Here is a 19,954-nt window from a genome sequence, read left to right on the forward strand (position 1 = left end):
AGGGAGATTAACAGGCAGGACAAGCATTACATGTACTTTCAGCACCATTAGAACATAATAGGATAGGGGTAGGCCATTTGGCCCCTCGAGCCTGCTCTGCCATTCAATAAGATCATGGCTGATCTAATCATGGACTCAGCTCCACTTCCCTGCCCGCTCCCCATAACCCTTTACTCCCTTATCACTCAAAAATCTGTCTATCTCCACCTTTAATATATTCAATGACCCAGCCTCCACAGCTCACTGGGGAAAGAGAACTCCATAGATTTACGACTCAGAAAAAATTTCTCCTCATCTCAGAATAAGGGGCCGCCCATTTAAAACTAAGAATATGTCCCTAGTTTTAGTTTCCCTTATGAGTGGAAATATCCTCTCTGCATCCACCTTGTCGAGCCCCTTCATTATCATATGTTTCAGTAAGATCACCTCTCATTCTTCTGAACTCCAATGGGTATAGGCCCAACCTACTCAACCTATCTTCATAAGTCAATTCCCTCATCTCCGGAATCAACCTAGTGAACCTTCTCTGAACAACCTCTAATGCAAGTATATCCTTCCTTAAATACGGAGACCAAAACTGCACGCAGTACTCCAGGTGTGGCTACACCAACACCCTGTACAGTTCTAGCAGGACTTCTCTTCTGTTATACTCCATCCCCCTTGCAATAAAGGCCAACATTCCATTTGCTTTCCTGATTACTTGCTGTACCTGCATACTAACTTTTTGTGTTTCATACACAAGAACCCCCCCAGGTCCCTCTGTACTGCAATTTTTCTCCATTTACTTTATAATTTGCTTTTCTATTATTTTTGCCAAAGTGGATAACCTCACATTTTCCCACATTATACTCCTGCCAAATTTTTGCTCACTCACTCTATATCCCTTTGCAGATTTTGTGTGTCCTCCTCACAATTTGCTTTCCCACCCATCTTTGTATCATCAGCAAACTTGGCTACATTACACTCGGTTCCTTCATCCAAGTCATTAATATAGATTGTAAATAGTTGAGGACCCAGCACTGATCCCTGCGGCACCCCACTAGTCACTGTTTGCCAACTGGAAAATGACCCATTTATCCTGACTCTCTGTTTTCTGTTAGTTAGCCAATCCTCTATCCATGCTAATATATTACCCCCAACCCAGTCAGCTTTTATCTTATGTGGCACCTTATCGAATGCCTTCTGGAAATCCAAATACACCACATCCACTGGTTCCCCCTTATCCACCCTGCTCGTTACCTCCTCAAAGAACTGCAGCAAATTTGTCAAACATGATTTCCCTTTCATAAAACCATGATGACTCTGCTTGATTGAATTATGCTTTTCCAAATGTCCGCTACTGCTTCCTTAATAATGGACTCCAGCATTTTCCCAACGACAGATGTTAGGATAACTGGTCTACAGTTTCCTGCTTTTTGTCTGCCTCCTTTTTTTTCATTCCAAATATTTGGATCAGAGCACACATGGTCTATGAAATCAGGAGAAATGACAATTCACCCCAGAATTTTGCAGGCATTTTTCTATTTTGGAGAGGGTGGAGGAAAATGTTAAAAGGTATCTAATGCTCACTAGAAACTGTTCATCTATATGTAACAAACTTTTATATTAGTCACATAAATCAATGTCCCTTGTATTTCAGTAAGCAACAATTGATGACTTGCAACTGTTGTTTCTAAGGCAATGTAAATGAGATTCTCCTATCAGTTCACATTCGTAAATTTAAAGGCCACTTTCAAGTGCATGAATGGAAATTAGGTACTAGAATCTTGTATACAAGTTACAGTTTAATGTCCTCTAAATATAACGGGAGCAATTTATACACTGGATTTTACAGCAAGGTATTTCAGAATTAACTTTCCTTTGAAATAAAATCAACTCCAGATAAACGCATACCTAGTCCAGAATTCCAATGTTTAAAAATAAAACGCATTTCCATTCAGTCCCATTGTTTGAAATTCTTGAATCAAAAGGGCTAGATGGAGCAGTGGGTTAAGCACATACTTCTTTCATCTCTAGGACCTGGGTCTGTATCCAGCCTAGTCTGATGGGTTGAAGATCTCCTCCCTCTGTTGGTTCCACATGAAATGAGTCTATAGCCTTAGTTCAATTCCTACTGGGCACCAAGCCAGCCATAATTCATTCAGCAGAAATTGCTAATCTTAAGTATGACTAGTGCACCAAAAAGAAAATATCACACTGGTACACTGATATCAGTGCTCACTAGTTTGGATTAAGGTACATTGTTGGAGCAGAGTAGAGATATTTTAATCCATTCTACACCAGATCTTGGAGCGCTTGATGCTGGCACTGTGTACAAAATATGGAAAAGTGTTTCAATCAACATCCCTCACCTTGATGATCACTCAAATTTATCAATATGGTATTTTAGAACAATCCATGACCCAAACCAATGCAAAATATTATCCAACGATTCAGTTAATAATCCCCAGCATATTAAATATAGCAAATTCACAAATTTCACACAGGGACAGCAGTACATTTCAGAAGAGAGGGAGTCATTTTTGCATAAACGATTTTGTTTTGTTTAACATATGCATGTTGTGTTCATATTGCATTTCTGCATAATTAAATGGGCTGTGGTAGAAATAGTTGCCAATTGGCTATGTTAACCACAGTTTACAGGTTATGCGTTTATCAGGATTGAACTGTCTAATCCTATGATTATTTTATAAAACAAAGCTTTTGAGGAATATTCTTTCAATTATGCAAATATAATGATCAAAGTAATTATGCAAGTCAGCAATTTAAAAAACTTGGATAAGGCTTTAAGAATACTGAATTGATTCAATCAAGCTTGCAAATACAATGGAACCTTAATTATCCATGCTCCCATTATCTGTAAGGATGGGCAAGTGCAAATTCTCAGCTGCACATGCCTATATTGGTCCAGTCAGATGATCAGTCAGTTCAAACCCCCCCCCCCCCCTCAACATTTACAAATGCAGCTTTGAACCAGTCAGCCAAAAATGCTCAACTGTGTACCCTACGCTAATGCAGCTGCATGCTCACCTCCAACAATCTACAGCACTAATCTCGGCAGAGTTGATGACTTTAAAGAGTCTGTTTAAATACTGGCAAGTAGCACAGTTAAACAGTCAGGATGTCTGAATTTTATATTTGGCAGTTGCACTTAGAACACTACTTATGGGGCTGCCAATTGGATCGCATGGGACAACATACTGCATTTAACACTTAATTCTGTAGCCCGGAAGTCCACAATTGGCAATGGGAGCAAATTTAGCTAACTATCTTGGTCTTTGTTGATTTGCAAGCTAGCAGATAGGCTGAAATTGTCAGCAGGCTAAACAAAAGTTAATACGCCTGGAGATGACTGAGGTAGGTAGGTTGGTAAGGTGAATGCTGGTAAAGAAGCAGTAGGGAGGTGCACAGCCTTCAAAGTGCAGAGCAAAGTGATATAATTTAGGACTTTTGATTATCTACCAATTTTTCATAATCTTCTGAGGAGAGGATGCTCTCTGCTGCTGTGGATAATTGAGGTTCCAATCTACACAGTTTTTCATCAAGACTTCAAAGTAGTTTTGGATTTCGTTTTAAAAGAAAAAATACAAAATGCAATTTTCACATGTTCATCTTCTACAGAACATGCAACAGAAAAGATGCAATGACAAAATAAAGATGAACTTACTGTCCAAAACTTGATGAAATATTGTAGCACAGTTGCCGCAATGAACAAACAATATAACAAAGAGTATGCCAAAAAGAGCATAAAATATTTGTAGTTCGAAAATCCCACACAGTTATTCACCCTAAGAGGAAAAGTTTGCATGTTATTAGGTAATACAGAGTACACATGCATACACCAATTTACTACAAAATATCACAATAGTCCATTACAACTTACAACATAGTTGGCAGCAATTCATATATTTTAATCTTTGAAAACAAACTTAGGATTAGGTTTGAACAAAATGTACATATTTGGCATTAAACTTTTTTTTAAAATATAAAAAAGGAGTTAGGTATTTCATTTTATTGTTTCTCCATTTTTCCACCACGTGGTCTCCCAATATTATGCATGACCTATTTTGCCCTTCTAGTCTACCAAGTCCACGCGCCACACACTTTTAAGAGTGCAGGGAAACCTTCTCCGAGTCCTCTGTCCATATCACGGAGAATGGATTTATACTGCAAGTTTAGCATTGGCATGAAGAGGAAGGAGACTCCTCCACTTTGTCCAAGTGTCAGGTCAGGACTTTGGATATAAGGTGCATTTAACACAATTTACTGAGTATCAGCATTAAGTGAAGCTCTTTTGCACTGATCCTATAGCAATAGTGTAAATGTATCCTGGACTTTCTCTTTGTTGGTGCATGAGCAAACTTGGGGGAAATTCTCCCTTGATTTCTGCTCCTTCTAAAAGATGAGACACCAAGTTTCTGCATTCTCAATATCACATAAGAGAATAAAGAAACTCTAAGCAGGAAATCAAAGTTGTGTTCCACTATGCCATTGTAATGCACACTGATACTCAAACCTACTACTCTACTGCGTGTAGTTTTTTTTTACATGCAATGAAATACAACAATACAGCCACAACATAGCTGTAGTTTTAGAAAAGTTATAAAATTATACTTGCATAATAAAAATGTAAGCTTCATGGATAACTAAACAACTCCTGTACTGAAAGCATCAATGTATGATCATATCTGCAAGAAGGGTGAAACAGTATATTTTACCCATGGTGCCAAGATACCATGTATTACATTTATTTTTGATAATTCTTCGCACTTAACACTAAAATAAAGCTTAAAAAAAAAAGTGAGATGATGCAATAGGTGTATTGGAATTTTCAGCCCCCAAATTAATTTCTATATTTTCCTTTTTGGTCTCCTTTAAAAAATGACAAGTCCTGTCCCCTCCTCCACACAATGTGTATCTCCCTTCTGTGAAAGAAAAACATTTCACAAATTGTATTGTTACTTTAAGTATAACTAAAATGTTTACTGTATGACATAACATACCAAGGGCAATGATGATCCATTTTTAATACACACCTGAAAAAAAGATCAAAGGTTAGCACAAAACTAACAAATAGAGTTTTTGTCCACTGGGCCTTCAACTAATCCATGCAAACTAATATACTGAACTCATTCTACAAGACTGTCTTTGTGAATAAATGTGAATAGATATGAATGCATATGAATTTGTTCCTTTGAGATGTAACCTTAAATGCAGTTTCTGGTTTTTGGTTTAATTTTCAGTAGTTAGTTTATTATTTTAACCATTTCTCAGTTGCACTAAATCCAGATATTATGTAGGCTTTCAGCATTTCGGTCTTTAGAAAGTTAACATTGGTGCAAAATCAGGTGAAATCTCTCCAACTTTTTATGATTCAGTTTACATGCAATCTGCAAGCAGTGTGTTGTAACAGTTGATATATGCAACGTGCCAACTTCGGTGACATTTGCTAAACGTGGTAGTCCAGAGAGGGTGCAAAATTTCATTTTAACAGCCTCTCCTTCCTCTTTCTCTACATTTCCTATGTTGCTCCATGATTACTACAATGGCAAAACAAAGAAAAGAGAACTTGCATTTATATAGCGCCTTTCACAACCTCAGGATGTACCAAAGCACTTTACAGCCAATGAAGTCCTTCTGGACTGTAGTCACTATTTTTATGTAGGAAATGTGGCAGGCAATTTGTGCACAGCAAGGTCCCTCAAACAGCAATGAAGTAAATGATATAAAATCTGTTTTTAGATGCTGGTTGAGGGATAAATATTAGCCAGAACACACTAGGAACTCACATGATCTTCGAATAGTGCCATGGGATCTTTTCCATCCATCTAAGAGTTGGAGTTCGAGCAATATTAGACTCATTATGGGACAAATGTAGAACAGAGCTTCATGAAAGTATTGTTGTATTTGGTTTATTTGCAGGTTTAGCAAATATATTTCCTTTTTTTTATTATTTTGTACTTTTGTCTAGGTTGGGTTATTGATTGGCAGAGACAGTATACACAGGCTAAGTAGTAAGAAGGGACTTTTCAACTGCATAATACGTACATTACATTCTGAGATGTATAAGAATCACTTCTGACGTATTATTCCCAAGAATAATTTCTTGATATATTTGTGTAGGTGTCATTGTATTCAGAAAATGCTGGAAACACTCAGATCTGTCAGCATCAGTGAAGAGAGCAGACAAGTTAACGTTACCGGTATAGTCTCTTCATCAGAACTGAACAGAATTACACAAACAGCATTTTAAAAGGAACAGAACAAAACAAGTGGAATTAGATGGGGGGAAAAAAAACACATTTCCCTTCACTTCCCTTTGTTCCTTTTAAATGTTGTTTATCTGTAATTGTATCCAGTTTTGATGCAACGTTAACTTGTCTGTTGGCTTCACAAATATGGACAGATCTGCTGAGTGTTTCCAGCATTTTCTGTTTTTGTTTCAGATTTCCAGCATCTGCTATATTTTGCTTTTTATTCGTCATTCTATTCACTTTGGTGAATGTGACACCTCGATTAATACGGACAAGCAACTTTGAATTTTACTGCAAGTGGCAGCTGTTTTTTTTTTAAATGGGCAAATATAAGTATTTAATGAGTGAATGGCTGATTACCTAATACAGTTAGGAGATACAGTATCTCAACGTCTTTTGTTCACATCTTCGAATGATTTAAAATGTATCTGCGGCTGATTTTCTCCCAGTAAGCAGTTAGTCTGAGGCTATTAAGGGTACAAAGATATCCTGAGGCACTGTGATAGAATTTTGCTCCATATTTGAGTGACCATATTTCGAGGATCAATTTCAAGTTGAGGGTTAGTGCAATAGTCTTTGCTGTTTTGACAATGAGGAGAATGGTAATTATGTAATTATTGTAAATATACTGTTTGTACTGCTGAATGGTGATTTAACATGTATAAATATCTCTGAAAATGTTGGTGAATAATCAATACACCCCTGGTGTACATATATATAAATGTTTGAGCCAATAAAATGCATATTCTTCTGTCTTTAAAAGTCAAGGAGATCATGTGGCAGCATGTGCTATAGTGCAGTAGTAAGCCAGAATATAGAGCAAGGTTTCTCTGTTTAATCCCTAGGTCTACCTAGAGTTACTTAGATACTGATCAGGTAAAGGCACAATCTGGTTCGCAGATGCAATGTCCGGCTACAGAAGCGAGCAATGCCAATGAACATGCAATGTCAAAACCCATAAATGGAATGGACAGATTTAGTTAAATATTTACTTAGTTTATTACTGTTGTAGAGATAAACATCAACTTTAAGAAAAAATTATGGGAAAGAGGAGTGAAAAATCAAGTTTTAATCGGCTAAATCCAAAAACCATAAACCTACCATAAAGCAATGGATGTTGTGTCAATGACTGCCGCACAAAGTGCATTAGTGAAAAATTTATTTATAAATTTTAAAATGCATTTTCAAAGAACTTGTCAAATAGAAACTATTGTACATCTTACAAAATTTTAGCATGATCAAATATATACACATAAAACTTGCAGGTGGAATAAAATGCACATGATCAACATTTATATATTATACAACAGACCCTCTTTAAAAGATTCTCACCTCGAACACAACCATTGATTATAAAGTTGCATTTGGCACAGTTACTAATACATCCCACATAAAAAGCAATCCCACCATAGGATTTTTCTTCACAAAGCTAGTCTGATAAACAGAGAATACTACAATTGTTAAATATTCTATCCATTAAAGAGGCTGCATAAATTGAGGAGAGAAAATAATTTAATATGCTGTAGCCTGCAGCAATAATTCTGTATTTCGCTATTATGGTGTAAAAACTGTTGTAATGAACCCAAGTCCCACCCCGACTATACTTAAATTGTTGTGACTCCATTCATCTATTGCTTACTTCCCACTTATAAAAAATAAACTGACGGATATGGTGTTCAGGAGCTGATATGTTTCCATTGCTATTCCTTAAATATGAAAGAACTACACTTCAAATATGGGAGGCACAGCCAAGTTTCAATTTTAAACCATAAATTGTATTTGTGGTGCTGTGGCTGGGACTTGCTGTGTGTGACTCTGCTCATTGTGCTTTAGTGCAGGTTCATACTTGCTGACTAAGCTTGTGACACTGTGGCTCTACCTGCACCAAAGCATAGTGAGCAGTAGCCAAAAAGAGCGTCTCAGCCACAACACCGCAAGTACCAGATTTAGAATTGCAACATACTTGATCAGTGTTCATTATATTGTTGAGGTGCACATCTTTCCTATTCCAGGAACAACCATAGAAACAAACCTTAAAGCTGAAAATTTAAGTTTCACATCAAATTAACAATGAGCAAAAGCAGAACACAGAGCAAGTCCCAAACACATTCCAAGTAGAGCCAAAGTACAGTACTGTGAATGAGAAGCGAGACTGATTCAGTCTCGTGAACACCCTGCTATTAAACACAATTTCCTCAACCAATTTAGTATAACCGAGGCAATAGTGCGGTTGTACCATTATGTTTCCAGAAATTTGTATCATAAATGGAATTATTTGAAAAAGTCTACGAAATTTATTTTTAAAATTATCCTGTGGCGATACAGAGGTACAAAGCTACATCTCAGCACTCCGTGCATTCATAATGTTAAACCCAAATGCAGTAGAGCCAGATTAGCTTTACACAGATAGTACATTACGGACATTGGACTCAATTTTCCCCAATGCCGTTTTTTGGTGTACTTGAAGAGTTCCGCCCATTTTTTGGGGGCCCAACTACGCCAAAAAAATCATCCAACTTTCCCCGTTTGAATTGCTGAGTTTGCGCCGTGTAGCCTGTCCTATAGCTTTGGGGGTGGAGCCTAAGTTCTGCGCCAAAAAGATCGCGTTGCCAGGGCAATGAAGGACACACTGCAGGCTGAGGCTGGAAAATGAAACAAACAAGACATTCTGGCCAGCTCACAGCAACCTGCACAAGCACCTTACACATTGCAGCAGCTTACCAGCATGAAATTATTAACGAGTTTATGCCAAAAGTCCATCTCCCCCTCATCACTCTCTCTCTCTCTCTCTCTCTCTCTCTCTCTCGGCCGGAACTGGACCTTCTGCGGCGATTCTGTTAACTGCCCAGAAGTTTTATCCCGAGTGGTCACATATGTCATCCTAAGAAAAATTCAAGTAAATCGGAGCTGGCCAAACTTGCTTAAATGGCCAGAATTGACGCAGGTGGCAGGTTACGCCCCGAATGAGGTAAAAAAAAATTGTAGGCCAAAAATAATCCTACCTAAGTGAATTACGCTAGCGCAAAAACTTCGGGGAAACTTGGACATTTTAATTTACTCCAAAAAAAGCGGTGCACGACAAAAAAACGATGTAGATAATTGGGCAAAATTGAACCCTATATGTTTGTGGGAAATGGGGACAAATATTTCCATTTTTTATCTCTAAACAAAGTCCTAAACTTACAAATGTATAGAATTTACTTACATGTCACAGGCAGAGCAATGATGACATCGGTCAGGTTTAATTACTTGACACCTATCACAGTACCTGATAGCTGCAAAGAGACAGAAACGTATTTGAATATGGATGAACTCTGGCATCAAGAAATCCATCTAACAGGCAAGATGTATTGTCTAGTTATATCTGATCAATGTACAAGTTTCTGGAGAATCTACATCCATCATCATAGGCGGTCCCTCGAACGAGGATGACTTGCTTCCACAAGAGTTCACAGATGTTTCAATGAAGGACCCGATGTTCTAGTCCTGAACTCCAGTTGAGGGGGTGGAAGATGCCTGTGCGTGAATTTTTTTAATGTGTGGTGACCATTGCATATCAGTCACCACACGGACTTGACAGAGCTAGGCCTTTATCCAGTGGCAAGGATTAACCAGGACGACTGGAGACCTGCTCTGCTGCACGGACCTAGTGCGCACACATAACAGTCACGTAATCAAATGTCATGTGGTTAAGCATCACATGAACAGTGTCAGGTAATCAAATGTTACATGATCAATTATCCAGGAATAGGTCAAATCAGAGTTGGCAGCCATCTACATAATGCATCCTCTACACCTCATCCATCATTCTTCTTTTATGATTATACATTAAGATAATGGAACATGATATATACCATATTCATGCAGCTCATCAGACTGACAAAGTCATGACAGGACATGCTACTGGTCTTTATAATGCAGGGGTGTTCAAAGCATAAGAAATTGCATACCGATAAGAGCCACAAGTTTTAAATACAGTGTACGAGTAGGTTATTAATATTCTCACCAAGTATGCCATCCAACAAATTTTGAAATCTAGCTCATTAATGTGACTTTTGATACGCTTCTCATAACCTGTCATTCCCTCTCTCTTTTCCTCACACTCTGCCTCTCTCTCTCTCCTTTCAATCATTCCATTTCTCTCCAGTTCCTCCTTTTCTATCATTTTACTTCAAATGGGATAGAGGTGCAAATAAAAATCATCATCTTTATTCAAGCAAAAAAAGCTATTGTTTTTGCTCTCACTGCTCAGTCACAAGGACTACATCGCAGTAAAGTTATCCTCCATTCTTCAACGAATGTAATGGAGGTTAAAATATGACCAAGATATATTGGTGATAATTTAAAACTGATCGGCACAGGATAATGCAAAATTACTGTTGAACACAAGGCTAAGAGGAGATTTGATAGAGGTGTTTAAAATCATAAAGGATCTAGATAGAATAAATAAAGATAAATTATTTCCAATGCCTGGAGGGTCGATAACGAGACATTGCAGATTTAAGGTGATTGGCAAAAGAACCAGAGGCGACATGAGGAAAAACTTTTTTATGCAACCATTTGAATTTGGATTTGGAATGCACTGCCTGAAAGGGTGGTGGAGGCAGATTCAATAGTAGCCTTCAAAAAGGAATTGGTTAAATACGTAAAGGAGAAAAAATTGCAGGGATCTGGGGAAAGAGCAGGGGAGTGGGACTGACTGGATTGCTCTGCGAAAGAACTGGTGCAGGCCTTCTTCTGTCCTGCACTATTCCATGATTCTAGTGCTCTGTGGGTAAATCAGATTACAAAAAAGTCAGACAAAAATCATTTATAGAAACAGTAGACCATTTAGCCTATCAAGCCTATTCTGCCAAGCAATTCAATCATATCTGATGTGTGCCTCAACTCATTTATCGACCGTTGCTCCATATTCTTTGATACTCTTGCCTAACACTAATCTATCAATCTCAGTCTTAAAAAAAATTCAGTTGACCCAGCATTCCAGTCTTTTTTTTTGGGGGTGGGGAAAGGGAGTTCCAGATTTCCACTGCCCTTTGTGTGAAAGATTTCTGTTATTTGCATCAGATTGGCAGTGTTATCCTGCAGTAACCGAGCCGAATTCTTTTCAACATTTAATGATGTAATTATTGCAGTACTTTCATAACCAATAGAGTGAACTTGAGGCTTCCGTACAAATGAGCAATCACTTCCTGCTTCAGTGACTGAAGTGTCGCTCCTTGAATACTTAAACTGTCCTTCCCACATTCTTAGTCATTATGTGGCAGATGGTGTCCTCTCTTATTCTGCATTCCTCACATTAGGACAGAGAGAGAGAGAGAGAGAGTGAGAGGGAGGGAGAGACAGACAGACAGAGAGAGAGACAGAGAGAGAGACAGAGAAGAGTCTGTTCAGCTAAACAAAGCATTCAAAGAACTGCAGCTCAGCCACAGAAGAGCTTCATGTGACTCTCAAGTCACTGGTCGGCTAACAATGCTTTCTCTACATCTACTGGACAATGCATCTTAATTTAAACTTCCAAACAATGTGCTCCTTAAAGTATTAATGACATTTTCATTCTCACATAAGCCACAGAGAGGCTGGCTACTTAGTGCAAAATTATGAGCAGCTGTGTATCCATGCTACCCATATAACAAAGATGGGAGGTCGTCCACGAGAGTAGCAGAGTCTGGAGGTGACATTGGCATGGATAGGGATTTCGGTGGCAGATTAGATGAGGTGAGGTGGGGTGGAGGTGGGCGATGTTTTAGAGAAGGAAATAATCAGTCAGTCATTCTGATGGAAAGAATGAGGTTGGAAACTTAGCTCGGGGCTGAATAAGATATCAAGATTGAGAGCAGTCCGGTTCAGCCGGAGAGTAGATCAGGGAGAGGGATAGAATTGGTGGCGAAGGTAGAGAGTTTATGGTGGGGGCCGAAGCCGATGGCTTCAGTCTTCCCAATGTTTAACGGAGGATATTGTGGCTCATCCAAGATTGGATATCGGTCAAGCAATCAGAAACAGAGAGGCAGTGGAGGGGTTGAGATAGGTGATGGAAAGATAGAGCTGGGTGTTATCAGCATACATGTGGAAGCTGACTCCCTTGTTTGTCGACGATGTCATCAAGGGGTAGTATGTAGAGGAAGGCCAGATCCTTGGGGGGACTCCAGAGGCAACGGCGCTAGGGTGGGAAGAGGAGCCATCGATGGCGATGTTGCAGCTTTGATTTGGATAGGTAAGTGTGGAACCAAGTGAGGGCAATCTGACTGAGCAAAACAATTGAAAAAAAAAACACTGAAGGAGGATGAAGAATGCAGAGAGATCGAGGAGGGAAAATGCATTGTAGTCTCAAATCAGAGAGAATATCATTTGTGACTATACTTAGGGCCGTTAGCAATGTTCCCTCTAAGTTATATTGGTACTGAGCAGGCCACGAACTCCTCAGAGCGTGACTTTTTTTGTCCCTGGGCAGTTTACAATAACAGCAGCAGCAGCAGCAGCAACAACCACTTAAAGTATACACACACACACACAGTAATGCCATTGCCACCTGGCTGTTTCAAAAATCATGAGACAATCAGACAAACTCTTAAAAATCATGAAATCAGTTGCTATTTTCTGGTTTATAAACCTCATTAGTGGCTTTATTTAATCTCTAACAAGTCATGACAAACAGTTTATTTCCTTTAATCGGCTCCTTCAGGAGATCACTGGCCAGAATGCTCACCCCTGCATTTTATTAACCAGTTCTAAAAGGTACAATTTTAAAGGGGGTACAGGAAGAGAGAGACCTGGGGGTATGTGTATATAAATCTTTGGAAGTTGACAGGCTAAGTTGAGAAGACTTTAAAAAGGCATACGGGACCCTTGGCTTTATAGAAGTTATACTGAACCATTATACATCACTGAGTAGGCCTCAGCCGGAGTATTGTTTCCAATTCTGGCCACCTCACTTTAGGAAGGATGTCAATGCCTTGTAGAGTGTGCAGTGGAGATTTGCTAGAATGGTACCAGAGGTGAGAGGCACTAGTTACATAGATAGACTAGAGAAGTTGGGATTGTTCTCATTAGAGCAGAGAAGGGCAAGGGGATATTTAACAGAGACGTTCAAAATCATGAAGGGCTATTAGAGTAAATGCAAAGCTGTTTCCAGTGGCAGATGGGTCGGTAACCAGAGAACACAGATTCCAGGCAATTAGCAAGAGGTGAGATGAGGGACAAGCAGCAGTTATTATGATCTGCATTACATTACCTGAAAGGGTGATGGAAGAGGGTAGAAAATGGTAGGGCTATACAGGAAAAGCAGGAGAGTGTGGGACAAATTGGATTTGAGAAAGCCAGCACAGACATGACTGGGTGAAATGCTCCTCGTCAATGTGCCCGACAAGATGCGCGGCAAGCTTGGAGGTGCTGATAGTAAACAACAGGCCGTGTACGAGCTCGCAATATCGTCAGGCTTGCAGAAGCGGGCTTCTACACGTGAGAGAATACAACTGAATAAAACACATATGAGTCCACACTGTGGACTACCAAATGAGTTCGACTGGAATGTTGAATTTTGATTAGAATGAATGAATGAAACATGAGGAATCAGCAACTTAAATTAGGATTCCCATCACTATATTGATCTGAAAGAGAGGAAAGAAAAATTAAGATAAAGAAAGGATGGAAGAAAAAGAACGATGGAACTCCTCCCTTGTTCTCTTTTTTTTTACACCCGCTCATCAATGGCGATAAGAAAAAAATAACTAATTAACTGGGAGAATTTAACCAAGAAGGGAAAGAAAATGCTGCCAAAACCCAGGATCGAATGAGGCCCTATTAAACTATTTTTTTTTTAAAAACCCAGCATTGTTGAACTTATGTTCCCCATAGACAGCCTCAAGATGGTTTTAATGACCATCCAGGTGCAACTTCTCCCTCCAAGAGATGTCACAGAAACACCACTTGGCACTTTCCTCGTAGACATGGCTCAGTGGAGTGGAGCAGGATATAGAAAAAGTAGAATACAAATAGTGTTTAATATCATGCTGCTGAGTTCTGGGAATACTAAAATTTCAGGAAGCTATCTCAGCACTCAAATAAATGAGATGAACAAAGACTCTTAGAAATAGCAATTGCTACCAGTTGGTGGCTGATGTCTATCATGAGCACTGATTAATTGGGACATGCTGTCTGGCCAGATAATGAATACCTGAGAGTACCCTAGAGATTGTCAATTTTATTTAGTTTAATGTCTTGTTAAAGTCATTTAAATCTGAGAAAAGAATGGAAGTTGAGCATCTCACCGCTCATTAAAACTTGTCCATTATAAGTCCCTAACATGTCTGGTTAAACTGAACAACACCTAAATTGGAAATATTGCAGAATCAACAACAAACAGCCCCACTCTAACCATATGATGGAGTGAAAGTTATTTTTGAAGTAACTAAAGTTCAGTCAAGGATGCTTCCCTGAGGAACTTCTGCAACAGGGTCCTAATGCTATGATGATTGGTCTCCGATAACTACAACCATCTTCCTTTGCACCAGGTACAATTCCAGCTGCTGGAAGGTTTTCCCTTTGAACCCCAATTGACTTTCACGTTGCTAGGGCAGTTTGGAGTCACACTTGAATTCTTGATGTTGAGGGCAGCTCCTCTTGCCTCTCCTTTGGCATTCAGCTCTTGCGGAACCTGAACTGAGCGTCAATAAGCAGTTTTTAAAAATTCGTTCATGGGATGTTGGCGTCGCTGGTAATGCCATCATTTATTGCCTGTCCCTAATTGCCCTCGAGAAGATGTTGGTGAGCCACCTTCTTGAACCACTGCAGTCCGTGTGATGAAGGTACTCCCACAGTGCTGTTAGGGAGGGAGTTCCAGGATTTTGACCCAACGGCGGTGAAGGAATGGCAATATACTTCCAAGTCAGGGTGGTGTGTGACTTGGGAGGGGAACATGGAGGTGGTTGTGCTACCATGTGTCTGTTGCCCTTGTCCTACTAGGTGGTAGAGGTCGCGAGTTTGGGAGGTGCTGCTGAAGAAGCCTTGGTGAGTTGCTGCAGTGCATCTTGTAGATGGACACTGCAGCCACGGTACATCGGTGATGGAGGGAGCGAATGTTTAGGGTGGTGGATGGGGTGTCAATCAAGCAGGCTGCTTTGTCCTGGATGGTGTCGAGCTTCGAGTGTTGTTGGAGCTGCATTCATCCAGGCAAGTAGAAAGTATTCCATCACACTTCTGACTTGTAGATGGTGGAAAAGCTTTGGGGAGTCAGGAGGCGAGACACTCGTCGCTCAATACCCAGCTTCTAACCTGCTTTTGTTGTAATGGTATTTATGTGGCTGGTCCAGTTAAGTTTCTGGTCAATTGTGACCCGCAGGATGTCGATGGTGGGGGATTCGGCAGTGGTAATGCCGTTGAATGTCACGGGGTGGTGGTTAGATTCTCGCTTGTTGGAGATAGTCATTGCCTGGCATTTGTGTATAACGAATGTTACTTGCCACTTACGAGCCCAAGCCTGAATGTGGTCCAGGTCTGGCTGCAGCGGGCATGGACTGCTCCATTATCTGAGGAATTGCAAATGGTACTGAACACTGTGCAGTCATCAGCGAACATCCCCACTTCTGACCTTATGATGGAGGGAAGGTCACTGATGAAGCAGCTGATGATGGTTGGGCCGAGGGCACTGCCCTGAGGAATTCCTGCAGCGATGTCCTGGGGCTGTGATGATTGACCTCCAACCATCACAGCCATCTCCTTTGTTAGGTATGACTCCAGCCAATGGAGAGTTTTACATAAGAACATAAGAAATAAGCCATCTGGCCCCTCGAGCCTGTTCTGCCATTCAATAAGATCATGGCTGATCTGATCCTGGCCTCAGCTCCACTTCCCCGCCCACTCCCCATAACCCTAGACTCCCTTATCATTCAAAAATCTGTAGCACCACCTTAAATATATTCAATGACCCAGCCTCCACAGCTCTCTGGGGTAGAGAATTCCAAAGATTCATGGCCCTTCTGAGAGAAGAAATTCCTCCTCGTTTCTGTTTTAAATGGGCAACCCCTTATTCTGAAACTTTGCCCCAGAGTTCTAGATTCCCCCACCAGGGAAACATCTTCTCTGCATCTATCTCGTCAAGCCCCCTCAGAATCTTACATGTTTCAATAAGATCACCTCTCATTCTTCTAAACTCCAATGAGTATAGGTCCAACCTGCTCAACATTTCTTTGCATGACAACCCCTTCATCTCAGGAATCAACCTTGTGAACCCTCTCTGAACTGCCTCCAATGCAAGTATATCCCTCCTTAAAATGAGACCAAAACTGTACACAGTACTCTAGGTGTGGTCTCACCAATACCCTGTACAGTTGTAGCAGGGCTTCCCTACTTTTATACTCCATCCCCTTTGCAATAAAGGCTAACATTCCATTGGCTTTCCTATTTACTTGCTGTACCTACATGCTAACTTTTTGTGTTTCATGTACAAGAACCCCCCCCCGATCCCCTGTACCGCAGCATTTTGTAATCTCTCCCCATTTAAATAATAATTTTGCTTTTTTATCTTCCCTGTGGATAACGTCACATTTTTCCACATTATACATCATATGGCAAATTTTTGACCACTCACTTAGCCTATCTACATCCCTTTTCAGATTCTTTGCGTCCTCCTCACAACTTGCTTTCCCACCTATCTGTGTATCATCAGCAAATTTGGCTACATTACACTCGGTCCCTTCATCCAAGTCATAATATAGATTGTAAATAGTTGAGGCCCCGGTTCTGATCCCTGTGGCACCCCACTAGTTACAGTTTGCCAATCTGAAAATGACCCATTTATTCCAACCCTGTTTTCTGTTAGTTAACCAATCCTTTATCCATGCTAATATATTACCCCCAACCCCGTGAACTCTTATCTTGTGCAGTAATCTTTTATGTGGCACCTTATCGAATGCCTTCTAGAAATCCAAATACATGACATCTACTGGTTCCCCTTTATTCACCCTGCTCAATACATTCTCAAAGAATGGCAGCAAATTTATCAAACGATTTCCTTTTCATAAAACCATGCTGACTCTGCTTGATTTGAAGTATGCTTTTCTAAATGTCCTGCTCCTACTTCCTTAATAATGGACTCGAGCATTTTCCCAATGACAGGCTAACTGGTCTATAGTTTCCTGCTTTCTGTCCACCTCCTTTCTTAAATAAATAGAGGTATTACAATTGCGGTTTTCCAATCCGCTGGGTCCTCTCCAGAATCCAGGGAATTTTGGTAGATTACAACCAATGCACTCACTATCTCTGCAGCCACTTTTTTGAAGACCCTAGGATGCAGACCATCAGGTGCAGGGGCCTTGTCCACCTTTAGTCCCATTAGTTTGCCGAGTACTTTTTTTCCCAAGTGATAGTGATTGTCTTAAGTTCCGTCCCCCACCCCACAAAAAGCCCCTTGATTATCCATTTTTGGATCCTTTTAGTGTCTTTTACCGAAGAAGAAGACGAATACAAAATATTTGTTCAAAGTCTCTGCCATTTCCCTGTTTTCCATTATTAATTGGCCAGTCTTATCTTTGAAGGGATCAACATTTACTTCAGCTACTCTCTTCCTTTTTATATACCTGTAGAAGATTTTACTGTCTGTTTTTATATTTCTTGCTAGTTTACTCTCAAACTATCTTCTTTCTTTTTATTATTTTTTTTTTTTAAAGTCGTCCTTTGCTGGTTTCTAAAAAATTCCCATCCTCTGGCCTTCCACTATTTTTCACAACATTGTATGCCTTGGTTTTCAAACTGATACCATCCTTTACTTCATTACCTAGTCACGGATGGTCCACCTTCTCTTAAGAGTCTTTCTTGCTCACTGGAATATATCTTCGCTGAGAGTTATGAAATATCTCCTTAAATGTTTGCCATTGCTTATCGACCATCTTACACTTTAATCTATTTTCCCTGTCCACTTGAGGCAATTCTGCCTTCATACTTTTGTAATTGCCTTTATTTAAGTTCAGGACACTGGTTTGAGACCCAGCTTTCTCACCCTCAAACTGAATTTGAAATCCTACCATGCTATGATCACTCTTCCCAAGAAGGTCCTTCACTATGAGATTAATTAACCCAGATTCATTACACTCAAGACAGCCCGGTTGGTCTTTTTTCCATGGCTTACCATTGGGCACCTATATAGGTTAAATGGTCCTGTCCATAGAATAAAAGGAAGACTCAGCGCAGAAGGTGAAGAAAGGACTCCTAAGGGTGGATACCATGCTGACCGGTTTAACACTCTTGGGTAGTTCAAGAAGGAGAGAGGGGGAGGGGAGAGAGGGGGAGAAGAGGAGAGATATGGGGGAGGGGGGAAAGAGAGAGGGGATGAAGAGAGATATGGGGGAGGGGGGAAAGAGAGAGGGGATGAAGAGAGACGGGGGGGGGGGGGAGGGGGAGAAGAGAGAGGCACAGCCAGAGAGGCAGAGCGAGAGAGAGAGGCAGGGACAGAGCGCGAGGCAGGGACAGAGCGCGAGGCAGGGACAGAGGGAGAGTGAGAGCGCGAGGGAGAGGCAGAGAGAGAGAGACAGAGAGAGACACAGAGAGAGAGAGAGAGAGAGACAGAGACACAGAGAGAGAGAGAGAGACACAGAGAGAGAGAGAGAGAGAGAGACACAGAGAGAGAGAGAGAGACACAGAGAGAGAGAGAGAGAGAGAGAGAGAGAGACACAGAGAGAGAGAGAGAGACACAGAGAGAGAGAGAGAGACACAGAGAGAGAGAGAGACACAGAGAGAGAGAGAGAGACACAGAGAGAGAGAGAGAGACACAGAGAGAGAGAGAGAGACACAGAGAGAGAGAGAGAGACACAGAGAGAGAGAGAGACACAGAGAGAGAGAGAGAGACACAGAGAGAGAGAGAGAGACACAGAGAGAGAGAGAGAGACACAGAGAGAGAGAGAGACACAGAGAGAGAGAGAGACACAGAGAGAGAGAGAGACACAGAGAGAGAGAGAGAGACACAGAGAGAGAGAGAGAGACAGAGAGAGAGAGAGAGAGAGAGACACAGAGAGAGAGAGAGACAGAGAGACACAGAGAGACAGAGAGAGACAGAGAGAGACAGAGAGAGAGACAGAGAGAGACAGAGAGAGAGAGACACAGAGAGAGAGACACAGAGAGAGAGACACAGAGAGAGAGACACAGAGAGAGAGACACAGAGAGAGAGACACAGAGAGAGAGACACAGAGAGAGAGACACAGAGAGAGAGACACAGAGAGAGAGACACAGAGAGAGAGACACAGAGAGAGAGACACAGAGAGAGAGACACAGAGAGAGAGACACAGAGAGAGAGACACAGAGAGAGAGACACAGAGAGAGAGACACAGAGAGAGAGACACAGAGAGAGAGACACAGAGAGAGAGACACAGAGAGAGAGACAGAGACAGGGAGAGCTGTTTGTGTACGCCAGCCGTCTGTCCGATTGGGTCCGGTACCAGTTACTTGTCATGGTCGAATGACTTTGCTGTATAATTAGTGTTATATTCCGTCCTTAACTTTGATTGAACACAATATACCCACCATATTGGTTTGCACTTGATCCTGATTATTTGAAAGACCAGAAATAAGTTAATCTCAACACAACGCTTCTGCAGCCTGCTTTCTGTTTGTAGGTGTCGGCTCCCCTTGATGTTGTTCTGCGCTGACGTTAAGGTAAGCGGCCAAATCCATTGTTGGAGATTGGGCATCCAGTGAGCGTTGCCCACTCACTA

At 40.8% G+C, this 19,954-nt stretch overlaps 1 protein-coding gene across 1 annotated transcript in view; it reads right to left on the bottom strand.

The window, feature by feature from the left end:
• Positions 1-19,954, bottom strand: part of LOC139275146 (palmitoyltransferase ZDHHC20-B-like) — a 143,717-nt gene that overhangs the window by 48,060 nt on the left and 75,703 nt on the right. Inside the window, exons 5-7 of the mRNA XM_070892201.1 lie at positions 9,460-9,529; positions 5,004-5,036; positions 3,668-3,788 (exon numbers count right to left, since the gene is read on the bottom strand). Coding sequence (XP_070748302.1) covers positions 3,668-3,788; positions 5,004-5,036; positions 9,460-9,529 — 224 coding nt within the window. The remainder of the gene's footprint in view (positions 1-3,667; positions 3,789-5,003; positions 5,037-9,459; positions 9,530-19,954) is intronic.

Source organism: Pristiophorus japonicus, chromosome 10 (assembly GCF_044704955.1).
Source record: "Pristiophorus japonicus isolate sPriJap1 chromosome 10, sPriJap1.hap1, whole genome shotgun sequence".
NCBI classification, from domain to species: domain Eukaryota; kingdom Metazoa; phylum Chordata; class Chondrichthyes; family Pristiophoridae; genus Pristiophorus; species Pristiophorus japonicus.